This window comes from Mesoplodon mirus (assembly GCF_964341445.2).
Source record: "Mesoplodon mirus genome assembly, chromosome: 16".
Taxonomy (NCBI): domain Eukaryota; kingdom Metazoa; phylum Chordata; class Mammalia; order Artiodactyla; family Ziphiidae; genus Mesoplodon; species Mesoplodon mirus.
This window is the reverse complement of record NC_138992.1, coordinates 40,662,683-40,679,856: the sequence shown is the minus strand read 5'-3', so window position 1 is coordinate 40,679,856 and position 17,174 is coordinate 40,662,683. Positions and strand designations below refer to the sequence as shown.

Below are 17,174 nucleotides of genomic sequence, written 5' to 3'. Positions count from 1 at the left end.
TTCAGCATTCAACCATGTCTGCAAAGTCTCTATTGCTGTAGCTCTGACCCCTTTTAATTCTAACTACATTGGATGACAAGTGCTGCTTCCCATTGAGTCATCTGGCAAACGGTTTACATGCTCTAAAGCATAAATGAGGCAGCCATGGAGGAAAGGGTCAAACTTCAGCTGTACACAGTGGGGGATGGGAGTAGATTGAGGGAAGGATGAGAAGACCCTCTATTAAAAAGCAAGTATCATGGTAATCAAGATTTTGGCTCTAGACTACCCAGTCCTTACAAAGGGAGAGTCTAAGCAAGAGCCAGTGGACTCAGCAATACCATAAAAGATGAAAGTAAGGGGTAGGCAGGGAAGAAGCCATGAAAGAATAGACTTGTTTATTAAAACTTGTCTATTAAAGGAGATCAACCAATTTCCAGTCATTATTAAAGAGGAGCCAATGGCTGGCCCATTAGAATAAAGAGTCTACAGCCTAAAGGGCTCACAGGGTTCATCTAGTCTAATACCCCACATTTGCAAAGAGAGAAGTAAAGCCTGGAGCACCACCTTGCCCATGATTTAGCAAATAAAAATATAGAACAACTGGTTATATTGGAATTTCAGGTAAACAACAAGCAATTTTTTAGTATAAGTATGTCCCAAGTATTTCATGGGACATACTTATACTAAAAAAATTTCTATCTTGTAGTTTATATATTTTATATGTCAATCCTACCTCACTCTGCAAAGGCTACTTGGTCAGTTAGTGACAGACCCAGAACAAGAATCCCGCCTTCTGTCTTTTGGGAGGACAGGAATAACTGAGAGTGTTCCAGGAGTCCATCACACACCTGAGAGGTCACTGCTAATATGTCACCTCTGCTTATAGGTCCTTGAATGGTCCTAAGTAAATTAACCTTTGAAAAAGACAAATTCCATTCAATGTGCTATTTACCTTTTTAACCTTCACATATCCAGTATTGGTTTCGGGATCTGTTTCAATCTCCAAACATCCCTCACTGTCTCCCTGTGTAATTCGGTACAGGATTTTAGAACTTCCCGTATATGGTTCATCAGCATCGGTGGCCTGGATGGTTAAGATGACAGTTCCAATGGCTATATCTTCAGGGAGAGTTAGGTTTCCATACTAAGAAGGAAACAGGGGAAGGAAACAATGAGAATGTCCATTGTCATCGAATACAGTTGTCAAAGGGCAAACTTGTCTCCTTGGTTTCAGAATGGACACAAGTCACAGTTTGCATCCATACTTACCAAGAATGTTTTTTTCTATCAATGAGTGGGTTACATTTGATTTTGACATCAGTCATACTTGTAGACTGACATCCATTGTACCAGGAAACACAACATCTCAGAGATCTACTGATAGGATTCTAAAACATATCCCTCCACTCACATCCAATATGTTTAATAACTGTAATTATCATTATAGTTGAGACAAATAGATAGCTACTATGTATTGCGTACCTACAATGTGGCAGGCACTTTACATTTTTTAATTAATTCTTAAATCAATCAGGGAATAGTGGTTAAGAGCCTGAACTTCAGAGTCAAATGGTCTGGGTATGAATCCTAGGCTTGTCACTTATGACCTGGGTGAACTGAAATAAGTTATCTAATTTTTTAAAGTCTCAGGTTCATCATCTGTCCTTGGAGATGATGATGATAATAATAATAATAATAATAACAGAACCTACTTCATGTGTGCTGTGGTGATTTACAGAGACGATGCATATAAAATCCCTGAATGCCTGGCACATAATAAGTGCTCAATAAAGATAAGCAACGAAACAAAGCACCTGGGCTTCCCTGGTGGTACAGTGGTTGAGAGTCGCCTGCTGATGCAGGGGACACGGGTTCGTGCCCCAGTCCGGGAAGATCCCACATGCCACGGAGCAACTAAGCCCGTGAGACATGGCCGCTGAGCCTGTGCGTCCGGAGCCTGTGCTCCGCAATGGGAGAGGCCACAACAGTGAGAGGCCCGCGTACCACAAAAAAAACAAAGCACCCTACTGAGTAGCTATATTATCATCTCCATTTGACAGAGGAGCAAAAAACTGGAGAGGTAAAACCCACCCAAGACCACACAGCTAGCTGGTCACAGAATTGGGATTCAAATCAATATTTGTCCAACTCCAAAGCAGGTGCTCTTAATTAACACTGACCTAGACCATCTCTCACTCCTCTGCTGAAAATCCTCCAGATCATGTCTCTTGGCATGATGATCATGAAGATGGTAACAGGCAGGGTCCAGGAAAGGACCACGACAATGAAGGAAGTGGACTCACCTTTCTAAGGCCCAGTTTGCCTTTCCAAGCTCTGAGATTCCCAAAGCAGGACTCTTACCCTCAATCTAAAAACACTGTCTAGATGTAATGCAAGGAAACTACAACACACAGAAAGGATCAAACGTCCAAGAGAATGGAGGCAGAGTAGAAATGGGCCCTTAGTCTCACAGTTGCTTAACCTCAGTGCCTACTATACAAGTTATATTGTCACACTTTTTGCCTCCTCAAACCCTCCCATAAATCAATTCCCGTTCTTTGTCACTGCCTTATCCCTGTTGTGATTTATGAACATCATCACAAGGCTCTGGGCCGCCTCATAAACTGACTTCAAACATAACAATCTAGGCTTGCCGGGTGGTGCAGTGGTTGAGAGTCCGCCTGCCGATGCAGGGGACACAGGTTCGTGCCCCGGTCCGGGAAGACCCCACGTGCCATGGAGCAGCTGGGCCCGTGAGCCATGACCGCTGAACCTGCGCGTCCGGAGCCTGTGCTCCGCAACGGGAGAGGCCACGACAGTGAGAGGGCCGCGTACCGCAAAAAAAAACACAACATAACAATCTAGCCAAAAGAGCTTCTCACTTCTCCAGAATAAATAAATAGAGGCATCCATTTTAAGGGAAGCAACGATCAAATTGCCCCCACATTAATAATAAGTTAACTTGAATTCTTCTTGATATACTCAACTGATCTTTTTTCTCCTGCTCTTTTTTCCCAATTCTAATTCTTGCAGATGTCTTGGGCACATTTTTTGGCATAAACCAGAGATTAGTTTTTTCTTCCCCTTTTCTCTTATCCAATAATTACAAAATGAGTTTAAATTGCCAATATCCAAAATTTTAAATTCTGACTACACTTGCTTGTTTGAGACCTAGCAGTAATCTATTTATTGTCCTGCTACACACAAAATATATAATGACAAACTGCAAGCAGCCACTCAACTCCTTTCAATTGGACAAAGATTGTGGTTGTAGCTTCCAAGCAGTCCTTGAAATAAATGAGCTGTTGGCAAAAGTTTTTAATAAAAAAACCAGATGCTCCCAGATACTATAACAGTGAATGTTACTGTTCCCTGGAGATTTCCACTGAAGATGATGTTTGAGTTTGGTACCAGTGCATTGACTAAGATATTAAGTCTGGCATTTTCCCTAACTACTGTTTGTGTCTTTATTCCAGAAGTAGGCGTCAGGTAATATGAACAAAGTAAAGAAAAAGCAAGCTGAAAACTACTCACGTCTGATTTTTCAAAGATGGGGATCTGATTATTGATATCAATAATGTTGATCTGCACAAAGCAGAGGGTCTTGAAATCTGAAAATCAAAGTCATATCACAAAAATTTTCACTGAAAATCATACATTAAAATTAGAAATCTGCAAGAAAAACAGTTGGCAAGTAAAGTGATGGCCATAGCCACAATTTTACTACTGACATGCGATTTGTGTGGTGAGGGGATTCTCTGCTCCCCACCTGCACCCATGAGCAGGTCACCAAGTGCTGCAGAAAACCCCATGAGAGGCTCCCCTGGGCTTCCCACTCCCTCTACCTGCCCCCTCCTCAGTAAGACTTGCCCCTGAGCAAGATGGCTTCTTGTCTATGAAGCAGCCTCTCTTTTCTGGCTAGTGAAATTTATGTAGCCTTCAAAGCCCAGTACAAAACTATCCTTCTAGAAAGACTTCTTTGAGCATCCCAGAGGGTTGTCTTTCCTACCCTGAACACTTCCAGCACTTACTGTCCTGTATCCCTTCTGCCCCCCACCAAAGGGAAGGCCCAAGTGAGGGAGGAAAGGTACAATTATCCCCCTTCAAAAAGCCTGGCTCTCCAGCCTACAGAGGCAGAGGTAGCTCACAGAACTCCGGGAGATGGCATAGGCTTTGAGGGGTGGGTTTGACAATTCAGAGACCTAGTCAGAGACAGCAGGTTCAACCTAGGTCCAAGATGAGCATGGAGTACAGGTGGGGATGGGGTCCCCAGGGAAATATCCACAGTGAGAACCAACATGATAGGTTTTCTGTTGGGGTTTCCATTGTTCTAGCTATGAAGTAGTGTATTATACAAGAGCTAAGACTCTGGGCTTTGGAACCTCACTGTTCAAATTCTGTCTCTGCTACTTACCAGACGTGTGAGAGCTTGGGAATGTCACTCAAAATCTCTGTGTAGTAGTCAGTTTATCTAGAAAATGTAGATTGCAACAGAGCCAAGGTTCTCGTCCTAACTGACATTGTTAGCACTCTCTATGTACCAGGCACCATATTAAGTGCTTTGCTTGCATGACTCATTTCATCTTCATTCTAACTCCGTGATGTAGGTACAATTATCATTCTCATTGAGTTCACAAATGAGGAAGCCAAGGGATAGAGAAGTTGGTGACTTGACCAAGGTCATACAACTAACTAGTGGTCAAGCCAGAATTCAAATCCATGCGTTCCTTTTCCCTCTCTGTCCACTCTCCACCCTTCACCCTGCTTTGTGCCCCAGGGGTTGACCCTAGGAACTGCATCAGTGGGCATCCTGGCCCTCTGGGTAGAATTTGGTTTCCACCAGTGGGAGCACTGGCAGGAGATCTAAGGAAGGGCAGGAGGAACAGGGTCAGGGTCTAGTTCCGCACTGCCAGCAGCCTCTTCTATAGTCATGGGAACAGGCCTTGCTCCTTCAGGTAATGTTACCTTCCCTCATCCCTTCTCACCTTCCGGTAAGAAAGGCTGCCATTGTGCTTCACACCCCCTGTTGGTTTCCCATAACCCCTACCCCAGCCTTTACAAATAATCCCCTCTCTAAACACTTTTTTGTTACTTCTTTTGAGGGGGCTGTCTGTTTCCTGCTGGGATCCTGACAACTATACTCACACAGCCTAGCTCTAAAGCTTGTGCTCGATGCACTGGACACAAAGCCAGGCATGTAATCTAATAATAACAGTGTTACAAATAAGTGGATGTTAACTCAAATTGGGTCCAGTCCCCAGAATATTTGTAGACAGCAAGAATGGCTGAAGATTTCAGGAGGTCCCAGGGCCTGAGCTCACCGGCTCCCTGCTCTGCACAAGCCTTATTTGGGCCAGCAGTGGACCTCCTGGTTAACAGACCTTCCCTGATTTTAGGTAAAACTATGTCAATTACAGCCTACCAGTCTAATTTTCTATAGTATGCAACTGGATGTTTAACTCCATCAATAGACATACATAGTTATATATAAATATACTGTATAATCTGGTCCATATAGTCTACAGATGTACTCAGGTACATAGACAATTTGTAATCTGATGCTCTTGCAGCCTCAAACTGCTTCAGGTCCCCATGCATTTTCGCATGGGCTTTCTTCTCCTCTGTAAGCCTTTACACTGTTTTGTAACTTGTCATATTCATCCATCAAAGTTCAGATCAATGACACCTCTTCCAGAAAGCTTTATCAGCTCTCTACCTCTCCACTGAGTCACTCATTGCCTTCATGGGCTACCTTGTACATATTTCTTACAATTTATTTATTCACATGTCCATCTCCTCTACCACAAATGCTCCTTGAGGACAGACACTGGGTCTTATTCATTTGTGTATCCCCAGTAACTTGAATGGTGCCTCAATCACGGTAAATGCTCAATAACTGCTGAAAGAATGGCTGCCTAATGGTGTGAGATTGTTGGCTCATCATGGACAGGGATGATTTATTATACCCACTTCTGTTGTACCTCTTAACATAATGCTAGACATTATGTTAGGCCCTCAATATTTGCCTAATCACTATGTCTCAAACATTCTGCTTCGGGGGCCTGCTAAACCCCAGCTCTCTTCAGTATCTCAGCAACTGTGTAATGAAAAACAAAATGTCAAGCACAGTATGAAATGGTGCTCTTTACTTCAGCACACCTGTGTAATCTCTCTCTCGTAGCATAACAATTACTGAACTATTTGGTAATCTAAGATTCAGTGCCAGTTAAAGAAAGATTCTTAACCTAGGAGTATTAATGATCTTCAACTAAGCCTGTCCATGAGTTCATGTAAGTTTGTGTGTCTGTGCAATTTGTTGATAATGTGTACATTTGTTGAGGAATTCATAGTTTCCATCAGATTCTCAAAGGGTCTCATGACTTAACAAAGATTAAAAACCACTTGTTTTGAAATTGTATAAGGCGTTAAGGAAGAATATCTCCAGATATCGTCAAATGGCCACCTAGAAGCTAATATAAGAAGACAAGACTTCCCAAATGATACATTTTTCCTTCACTGTCATACAGTAGAATCCTTTGAGTCTGAAAGGGAGACTTGAGAAATACAACAAATTTTCTTGTTTGTGACCATGGTGGCCATGACAACGTGCCTTGCCAACCCCTAACACCAGGGATCTTTATTGACAACATGCCGCCTTGCTCTGAAACCCATTACCGCATTTGCACCAAGGCCTTGCTTCCCATTGGCTGCCCCAAGCCAGTGACAGAGTAAGGCCGGCAGGCTAAGGTAGGCCTGTTTTGGGGATCACAGACTCCTTCCACGGCCAACTTTGGACCCCTAATGACCTTGCTGAGCTTCCCTTTGACTGCTTAGTGGTCTATGGTACTCCCACCACTGTCCTTCCTTCTCTCCTTCACCCAGCGTCCAGCTTTTATTGAGGTCTGATGGCTCTCCCAGCCTTCTCTGTATCCCTCTCCATTTTTTCTCATAGACAATTCCCTTACTAAAATCCTTATGTATTTAATCCCCTCTTGGGCACCTTCTTCTCAGGGAACCAACATAATAACGTTGCCTAAGCTGCAGCTCTGGCCGTTACCCTGTTGGACCTGCTGCCTCTGTGCTGTGTGCTACATAGGAAGCAAGAACTCTTGAACAGCATCCTTCTGTAATACACCCAGGCATTAGAGCAGCCTAACGAATCACAACTAGAAAGAAAACACGTGTTATCGCTCTTGACACAGTGAAGGTGATACTAACCTTTGTCAAACACCTCTACCGTCAAGTTGTACTGCGGAGTGTCTCGCTTCCGCAAGGACTGCACAGCTAACTGGAACATTCCTGAGTAGCTTTGGACCAGGAAGAGTCCATCTCTAGGAACTTTGGGGGTTTGATCCACAATTCTGTATCCTAAAGCACTGTTGATAGTGTTTTCTTCATCCATATCATGAGCAATAAGTGTTCCAATACTGCTCCCTGTAGAGAAGAAAAGAAGGAAACCCATCCATTATAGGCTCTTTTTACTCTATTAAAAAATGATTTCACTGAAGAATCAGGTTCCTAGAAAGCACTGGAAGTAACTTTGAGTAGCAGACTAAAGTTCTTAGATCGATGTTGGTTCTTCTAACCCTTTCAGTAGTGCAGTGTGTGGAGAAGTGTCGTAGTCTGGGGGTACCATAACAAAGTACCACAAACTGGATGGCTTTAACAACAGAAACTTACTTTCTCACAGTTTCTGGACACTAGAGGTCTGAGATCAAGGTGTCATCAGGGTTGATTTCTTCTGAGACCTTTCTCCTTGGCTTGTAGATAGCTGTCTGGTGTATGTGTTTTCACATGGTCTTCCCCTGTACTTGTATCTGTCCAGATTTTTTCTTCTTAGAAGGACACCAGTCATATTGGCTTAAGACCCACACTAATGACATCATTTTAACTTAATTACCTCTTTAAGACCCTATCTCTAAATAATAGTCACCCTTTGAGGTGCTGGAGGTTAGGACTTCACCATTGAATTTTGGGAGGACACAATTCAGGATCTTGAGATGAAATCATCCTGGATTTGCTTTTTTTTTTAATTTACTTTTGGCTATGTTGGGTCTTCTTGTGCACGGGCTTCCTCTAGTTGTGGCAAGGGGGGGCTACTCTTCATTGCAGTGTGTGGGCTTCTCATTGCAGTGGCTTCACTTGTTGCAGAGCACAGGTTCTAGGCACACGGGCTTCAATAGTTATGGCACACAGGCTCAGTAGTTGTGGTTCGCGGGCTCTAGAGCACAAGCTCAGTAGTTGTGGCACTCAGCTTAATTGCTCCGCGGCATGTGGGATCTCCCCGGACCAGGGATCGAACCTGTGTCCCCTGCATTGGCAGGCGGATTCTTAACCACTACACCACCAGGGAAGTCCCTCATCCTGGATTTGGAGTGGGCCTTAAATCCAGTGACGGGGTTTCTTATAAGAGGAAGAGAAGCCACAGACGCCCACGGAGGAGGAGGAGGCAACGTGAAGAGAGCACAGAGACTGCAGCGATGCTGCCACAAGCAGCCAAGGATCCACAAGAAGCCAGAAGAGGCAAGGAAGAATTCCCCCCTAGCTGGCACCTTGATTTCAGACTTCTAGTCTCCAGAACTCTTAGCAAATAAATTTCTGTTGTTTTAAGTCACCAAGTCTGTGGTAATTTGTTACGGCCACCCTCAGACACTAATACACAAGGCAAATGGTAAAACTAAACAAGGACAAGCCAACCATGGTTACTTCTAAGTAACTTTCTGGAAAGATGGCAGAGACTGACTCCACCCCAAAGATAAACACAGGCACGGGACAGAGAGCAGGGACCGTCTCTGCCTTGCTGCAGTTTATGGTTCTAAGTTTTATTTCTGTTGACGTCTCAGTCCAGGGAGTTCCAGAAGTCCGGCTCTGACTCAGTGCTCCACCCAGGTCTGGGTGAGTTCTGATAGGTGCTGGGTCATCTTGCTCTGTGAAATGGGAATTGTGGGTTTCTCTACACACAGCCAGAATCCCATGTGAGGGCTAAAACTTGAATATGTATTCCCCACTTGTGGAGGTCGGTTTCATCCCCTCCCCCACGTTACTTTGCATCTACTGATTTACAGGGAGATTTGGAGGGTTTGTGAGGGGAGGAATGGAATTACCTATGTTATGTCTATAATGGAGCTGGCACGTGCAGACGTGTCTCATGGGCTGGGGAGGAGGGGCAACATGGGTAGCAGAAGAGAACACGTATCTAGTGTTGCAGCTGCTGCCATTTCTGCTTTCACAAACAACCGAGTCACCTTTGGAACATGCATCTGCCCTTGTAAGAAAAGCATCTGTGTGTTGGAATGAAACAGTGTCTTGCTAACTTCTGTGACTGTTTGGTGTCTGAGCAGCCCTGCTCTGGACCTTTCCCCCGGCAAGCGAGCGTACCACAGAGGACACTGTCCTTATCTCACCATGGAGGAAACCAACAGCTGTCAGAGGCACCGTGAAGACTGTTGACATCAGTGACAGGGAAATTCCAGTAAGAGACGCCACTCAGTGGGAGCAGAGAACTTATGAATGAGCCAGGAGTCAAAGAAGTGCCAATTCCCTGAGTGACAATGGCCAGGAACAAGTGGCAGCCGAAATTGATTCAGAGGTTCATACAGCAACTCTTGGGGCACTCAGAAATACTTTAGGGAGGTGGGGCTTTTACGAGAGGATAAAGTTCCTGTATGAACACAAAGGTCTTGGTAGCAGGTGGGATTTCAGAATTAATGTTGTCATTGCTGAGACTTGGGGACATGAGTCCCACAAGATTCTGGCCAATATAAGACACCAAACAGGAGAATATAAATATACTAAGGAATAATTGAGTATTTTATTGAGCTAGACAGTAAGCCCCCAAAAGGCAGGGACATTTTTTGTACCCCTTTGGGCTACATATAGAGAATAGACTCAATCTGTGTTGATTTATAAGAATTCCTGGTCCATTAAGTCCACAATTCAAGACTTTATGAAATATTGTTACAAAATGAATTCTCACTTTTGGAGATGCAAAGAGCATGCTGCATCCCTGAACAATTTGTTTTACCAACAATGACATCCTCAGCAGCTTCAGAAAACTAGTACTGTCCTCCTCCCAAATAAGGCAGGCAGCCTCTACGGTGGCTCCCAGCAATCCCCCCAACCCTGATATTGATGTCTTGGTGTAACCTCCTCCTTTTGAGTGCGAACTGGGCCTAGTGACTCATTTCTAAGAATATGGCAAAAGTTATGGAATGTTACTTCCAAGATTAGTTATAAGAAGACTGACTTTCATCTTACTTGTCATTTTTTGAGCTCTCTCCCTTTCTCTTTCTCTCTCTCTGAATCAACGGCACTCACCTCACATCCAGATTCTGAATCAAAGGCATGCACTCCATATCCAGATTCCTGGCTCACAGAAACTGTGAGATAATAAATGTTTGCTGTTTTAAGCTGCTAAATTTTGGGACAATTTTTTATGCAATATAGATGACTAATACACTAAATGTTAGGCCCTGTGCAAAGAGACTTGAGGTATCATCTACAAAGGTCTTCAAAGGTCTTCTGCCTTCATTCAGCATCACAGACCTTCCCATATTTTCAAAAAGGGTGATGCCATAAGTGTTTCTTGGCTATTGTCACACATTTCATTGTTACTCCACTGTCACCTTAGAAGATTCCTCCTTAAAATTAACTGAAATCCTTCAAACTGTCATTTAATACTTCCTGTTGTAAGAATAACTGGAATAAATGAAAAAGAGAAGACCTAAGCAGAACACACTGACAATAGATAGCCTACATATGACTCTTGACAGCAAGAAGGAAAAAAAGTGAGCACTGAGCAAGCAAGCCATGTGAGCAGTGTCCACCAAGCCACCAAGACAGCACCCACTGTGTGGAAAGTGTGTGGCAAGAAGATTAAAGAGATCAAAAGAAAATGATGAGAATGCCCATGAGGCAGGTGAGGATCTGCCTACAAGGGCAGCCAAGCCCTGGGAATGGTAGTCATGAGAGCCTGCTAACCCTGTAAGCCCTGAAACTTACACAAAACAGACAAAAACATTTCAAGCAATGCCAGCCTCCTCAGCCAATGGGCTCAACACAAAGGGGTAATAGACAATAGGTGTCCCAAATCCAGCAAAGTCATAAAACTCCCAGAAATCACAGTGCTCGAATAGTAATCGTCCCTGTACAAAACTAAAGCTATCCTGGCACAGTACAAGGAAACAAAACAGGTCAAGAACAAAAAGACAAAAACAGATAGGATTTGAACTTCATCTTCCAGCCTCATGAGCTATTATCAGCTTCTTAGAGAGGGACAATCAAGGGTCAATTGCAGAATATCTGACATTGGGTGTGAATGTTTGTTTAAATTATTTAGCAAGTTTGATGGGATTTTACCTGCCACTGAGTTTGTTGAAGGCAAAAAAGAATCTATGGAGAAACCTTGCAGGGGCTTCCCTGGTGGCGCAGTGGTTAAGAATCCGCCTGCCAATGCGGGAGACGCAGTTTCGGGCCCTGGTCCAGGAGGATCCCACGTGCCGCGGAGCTACTGAGCCCCTGTGCCACGACTGCTGAGCCCGCGTGCCACAACTACTGAAGCCCGTGAGCCTGGAGCCCGTGCTCCGCAACAAGAGAAGCCACCACAATAGGCATGCGCACCACAACGAAGAGTGGCCCAAGCTCTCCACAACTGGAAAGGGCACGCACACACCAACGGAGACCCAACGCAGCCAAAAATAAATAAAATAGATGAATTATTAAAAAAAAAAAAAAAAAAGAATCCACCTGCCAATGCAGGGTACACGGGTTCGAGCCCTGGTCCGGGAAAATTCCACATGCCGTGGAGCAACGAAGGCCGTGTGCCACAACTACTAAGCCTGCACCCTTGAGCCCATGAGCCACAACTACTGAAGCCTGCGTGCCTAGAGTCTGTGCTCCACAACAAGAGAAGCCACTGCAATGAGAAGCCCGCGCACCGCAGCGAAGACTAGCCCCTGCTCGCAGCCAATAAATAAATAAATAAGTAAGTAAATAAATAAATAAATAAAAGAAAGTCTAAGAAAAACAATCTTGCAAAGAGATAGCCTGATACACGTATACAGGATACTGGTGTCAGCGGTTGGTAAGGGTGATAGTAGCCGTGGTAATAGTAGTGGCGATACCAGTGCTAGGAGTAGGGGTGGCAGTTGTAAAATCTCCAAGTTGAAAACACTTCCCAGATACTGCTTGAAATTCAGTACTGTACCTACGGGAGTCCCAAAGTCTATTCTACCTCTATGCTGTGCTGGGCATGGACCACTGATCCCCAGTCAGGTCTACCTGCCCACCTTTTACCTGACAAAGAGGAGAAAGGGATTACAGAGTTAACATAGGGAGGACAGATACACGGTTTCTTACCTATTTGTTCATTCTCCTGGACCTCAAGTACAGTCACTGTAGATGGACATGTAGGTGGATTATCATTAATGTCTTTAACTTTCACTTTAATTTGCAGTGGAAGTGCGAGTGGTTTTCCATCCTCATCCCTTGCAGCCGCATAAAAAACATACTACAATGAGATCAGAGTTAAGACATGAATCCTTCATCATCCCTTTTAAAAGGCAGGGAAAACAACTATTTCAATGTTATTTCATTTATCCCCTTATCATCAAGTCGCTTAGAATTGGGAAATGAGAATATATAAAATGGGCTGAATTCGTGAGGGTATTATCATGTCTCTGAGAGCAATAATGCACTGAGGTTCAGAACACAGTTTGGGGGATATTGGTGGGGTGGGGGGGCTGGGTGTTAAGTAAAATTGTTTCTGCTCTCAGATTTCCATGGGCCCAGGATCTCATCACCTGTGAAACTCCTCCTAACTTTACTCACTGCGTCCTTTTCTTCTCGGTCCAAGGGCTGAGTCACATAGATATCTCCTTCCTGGTTGATTGAAAATGGGAATTTTGATGACTTCTCCTTTTCCACTAATGAATATAGTGCACCTGGATCATTCCACCGCACCTACAGGGCCCAAAGTGAATTGTTAGGAAAGGTACATCCAGACAGAGAGAACTGGAAAGGAAATAAACAATTTTCTGGTTCTCAATTTGAAATTTCTGACAACCTTGTTTAGATGTCTGTGGTTTCTTATAACTACTAAATTACATTTTTCGTTTTCAGCTTAAAATAATCTCTCCCCTTTTTTCTCCTTTTTACTAAGTTATATTACTCCAAATAAGCACATAGGGGTATTTTTCTTCTCTAAAGCAATTCTTTGTGAACCCTCTAAAGAGTTTGTGCGTTGTTCTTTTGGAAGTCCGAATGTGAAGACTTCATGTCATGAAACACCAATTTAAGAAACAAAATGTACTTAGTAGCGGCATTATCTGAGCACTAAGCCACGATGGACGACAAGCTCCCAGCTCCCAGAACTCACCAGTGAAGACGATGAGACACTTTCAGTTCTTCACCGTGCTATTATTTAAGCAAGACAAATGACACATAAATAAAGAACATTCCTCCCTTAAATCTTTAGTCTTAAAGACTTCAGGGATAAGAATATCTGCCAACGGACTTCCCTGGTGGCGCAGTGGTTAAGAATCCGCCTGCCAATGCAGGTGACACGGGTCCGATCCCTGATGAGGGAACATCCCACATGCTGCAGAGCAACTAAGTTCACACACCACAACTACTGAGCCTGCACTCTAGAGCCCATGAGCCACAACTACGGAAGCCCGCGCGCCTAGAGCCCATGCTCCACAACAAGAGAAGCCACCGCAACGTGAAGCCCGCGCACCGCAACGAAGAGCAGCCCCCGCTCACTAGAGAAAAGCCCGTGTGCAGCAACAAAGACCCAACACAGCCAAAAAGAAATAAATTAACTAATTAATTACTTTTTTAAAACAAAGAATATTTGCCAACTCCTAGAGTTGTTTTGTAAACAACTTGGCAAAAAAAAATCAATAAAGTAGTGCTGGGAAAACTGGACAACTACACGTAAAAGAATTAAATTAGAACACTTCCTAACACCATACACAAAAATAAACCAGAAGTGGATTAAAGACCTAAATGTAAGGCCAGACACTATAAAACTCTTAGAGGAAAACATAGGCAGAATACTCTATGACATAAATCGCAGCAAAATCCTTTTTGACCCACCTCCTAGAGAAATGGAAATAAAAACAAAAATAAACAAATGGGAAAGGAAACCATAAACAAGACAAAAACACAACCCTCAGAATGGGAGAAAATATTGCAAACCAAGCAACTGACAAAGGATTGATCTCCAAAATATACAAGCAGCTCATGCAGCTCAATATCAAAAAAAAAAAAAACCCAATCCAAAAATGGGCAGAAGACCTAAATAGACATTTCTCCAAAGAAGACATACAGATTGCCAACAAACACATGAAAGGATGCTCAACATCACTAATCAGTAGAGAAATGCAAATCAAAACCACAATGACGTATCACATCATATCGGTCAGAATGGTCATCATCAAAAAATCTAGAAACAATAAATGCTGGAAAGGATGTGGTGAAAAGGGAGCCCTCCTGCATTGTTGGTGGGAATGTAAATTGATACAGCCACTATGGAGAACAGTATGTAGGTTCCTTAAAAAACTAAAAATAGAACTACCATATGACCCAGCAATCCCACTCCTGGGCATATACCCTGAGAAAATCATAATTCAAAAAGAGACATGTACCGCAATATTCATTGCAGCACTATTTACAATAGCCAGGACATGGAAGCAACCCAAGTGTCCATTGATAGATGAATGGATAAATAAGATGTGGCACATATATACAATGGAATGTTACTCAGCCATAAAAAGAAATGAAATTGAGTTATTTGTAGAGAGGTGGATGGACCTAGAGTCTGTCATACAGAGTGAAGTAAGTCAGAAAGAGAAAAACAAATCCCATATGCTAACACATGTATATGGAATCTAAGAAAAAAATGGTTCTGATGAACCTAGGGGCAGGACAGGAATAAAGACGCAGACATAGAGAATGGACTTGAGGACACGGGGAGGGGGAAGGGTAAGCTGGGACGAAGTGAGAGAGTAGCATTGACATATACACACTACCACATGTAAAATAGATAGCTAGTGGGAAGCAGCTGCATAGCACAGGGAGATCAGCTTGGTGCTCTGTGACCAGGTAGAAGGGTAGGATAGGGAGGGTGGGAGGGAGGTATAAGAGGGAGGGGATATGGGGATATAAGTGAATATAACTGATCCACTTTGTTATACAGCAGAAACTACCACGACATTGTAAAGCAATTATACTCCAATAAAGATATTTGAAAAAAAAAACAGTAAACTCAATAGTAAGACCTGTCTACTTGCTACAGACAGAGCCTGGCCTATCTGATAGTCTACTACTAACAACAACACGTTTTGAGGGTTTTACCCCATTCCAGACATAATTCTAAACACTTTTATATGTTATCTCATTAAATCCTCAAACAGCCCCATGAGGTAGAGACTATTGCTATCCCCACCTTATAAATGGGGAAACTAGGGCACAAAAATGTAAGTGACTTGCTTATAGTCTTACAGCCTTTTGAAATTTCCACACTAAACTATTCTCTCAAACCAGCTTGTGAAGGGTATCCCTTTCTAGTTATTTAAGCACACCCTCTGTCCAAGCCAAAGACCATGTTCTTAGTTGTAAGCGAGCTCCTTTTATGCCCTAAAAATTCAGCCTAAGTTCTTCTCTCTTGAGCTGTCCCCCTCCACTCTTTTTCAGTTTCAAGCCACACAAAGTAACTTCCCCAGGCCTAGGTATTGGGTGTGGCTCTTTAGATTTTCTTTTCTTTGACAGCCCTAAGTGAAAACAAGTGTATGTGTTCTTTTTAGCGTTTACAAATCCTTATGAAGGTAACCTAAACAATAAACAGGAAGACTTTAGTAAAGGAACCCAATCTGAAATTCTCACGGTAAAGAGTCCTGACATAGTTTCTTAGCTGGTAAAGCAGAATATTTCTTGCTTTCATTCTTTTTTTTTTTTTCCTCTGAAGGTGAAATTCATTAATTCAATGTTTAATAAATAAAAATCCTTTTAAGTTAGACAATAGATATGGTGGGAGAGGCCATTCCAGGACCCCTTAACAACAACAGTGTCATCTAAAAAAAATTAGGGCTACGACAGACTACAACTCTTTCACAACATTAATACCTTTTATTCACTTCCACAGATACTAATTAATTTCCACAACAACCCAAAGATCTGTTATTATCCCCATCTTATTGGTGAGAAGTTGGGGCTCGTAACAGTTTATCTGTTTCCAAATCCAGTGCTCTCCCACTAACTCACAGCTTTTGTGTCAAGAAACTTCCTGATCTTCCAGAAAAGATCAGATCTGGGTGAACCGCAGAGTAGATTTCCAGGAGCTAAAGAAAGAGGAGGGGGCTCAGGATGAACACCAGCCATAGAGGTGGGACCGGGGGAAGGTTTGAATGGAGGGGAGAGGTACCCACAGGAGATGGAGTTGGCAGGGGTGGGCTCCAAGGGTAAAGGGTCTCTACTCAGCTTTTACACTTGACCAGTCTTATCTCTGTTCCTCAGCCTGTGATGGGTTGAGTCTTTCGCATAGAGATTTTTCCCAAAGGAATAAGAAACAGCCTTTCAAAAATAATTTGCAGCCCCAAATTTGAGTCATGCTCATGTACCATATACAACCCACTCTAGGGCAGCCATATCCTACACTATTGACAGGGAACAACAGTATTATCTATTTGGAAGGTGAAGGTGAGTGAAGTTCTCTTTTAAAACTCATATATATATATATATATATATATATATATATATATATATATATCTGAATCCAAGTTGTAAAGTCCAGAATTTACCCATGATGACAAACTCCAGAGACTTAGGGCCAGAGACCTTGTCTATTTAGTTTGCTTCATAATGATGCTATGCAAAAATGTCAGTGAAGACCATGAGGGTGGCCCCCTACAATGTGAGTGCTGATTGACTGGCTAGGCTCTAGGCATTCCTCGGGCACTACCTGAGTGATTTTAATGGGGTGAGGATTAGTTGAATTTTCTTCAATCTCCACTGGTTCTGGTGTTTTCCAAATATTCCCCTTCACCGTAATATCCACAGATGTGCTGTCACTAAAGGAATGCTCATTCTGGCCTCCCATATCCTTCACTGAGACCACCAGATTGTAGGAAGGATTCTTCAAAGGATCCAGTTCCTGGGATCCTATGGGAAGTAGGAGAGAAAAGAAAAGGAAA

General features: G+C 43.0%; 1 protein-coding gene across 1 annotated transcript in view; it reads right to left on the bottom strand.

The window, feature by feature from the left end:
- Window positions 1-17,174, bottom strand: part of CDH17 (cadherin 17) — a gene marked incomplete at its 3' end in the record, with an annotated part of 84,912 nt that overhangs the window by 35,959 nt on the left and 31,779 nt on the right. Inside the window, exons 7-12 of the mRNA XM_082601163.1 lie at window positions 16,943-17,142; window positions 12,811-12,942; window positions 12,340-12,490; window positions 7,201-7,416; window positions 3,517-3,593; window positions 935-1,126 (exon numbers count right to left, since the gene is read on the bottom strand). Of these exons, the coding sequence (XP_082457289.1) occupies window positions 935-1,126; window positions 3,517-3,593; window positions 7,201-7,416; window positions 12,340-12,490; window positions 12,811-12,942; window positions 16,943-17,142 (968 nt within the window). The remainder of the gene's footprint in view (window positions 1-934; window positions 1,127-3,516; window positions 3,594-7,200; window positions 7,417-12,339; window positions 12,491-12,810; window positions 12,943-16,942; window positions 17,143-17,174) is intronic.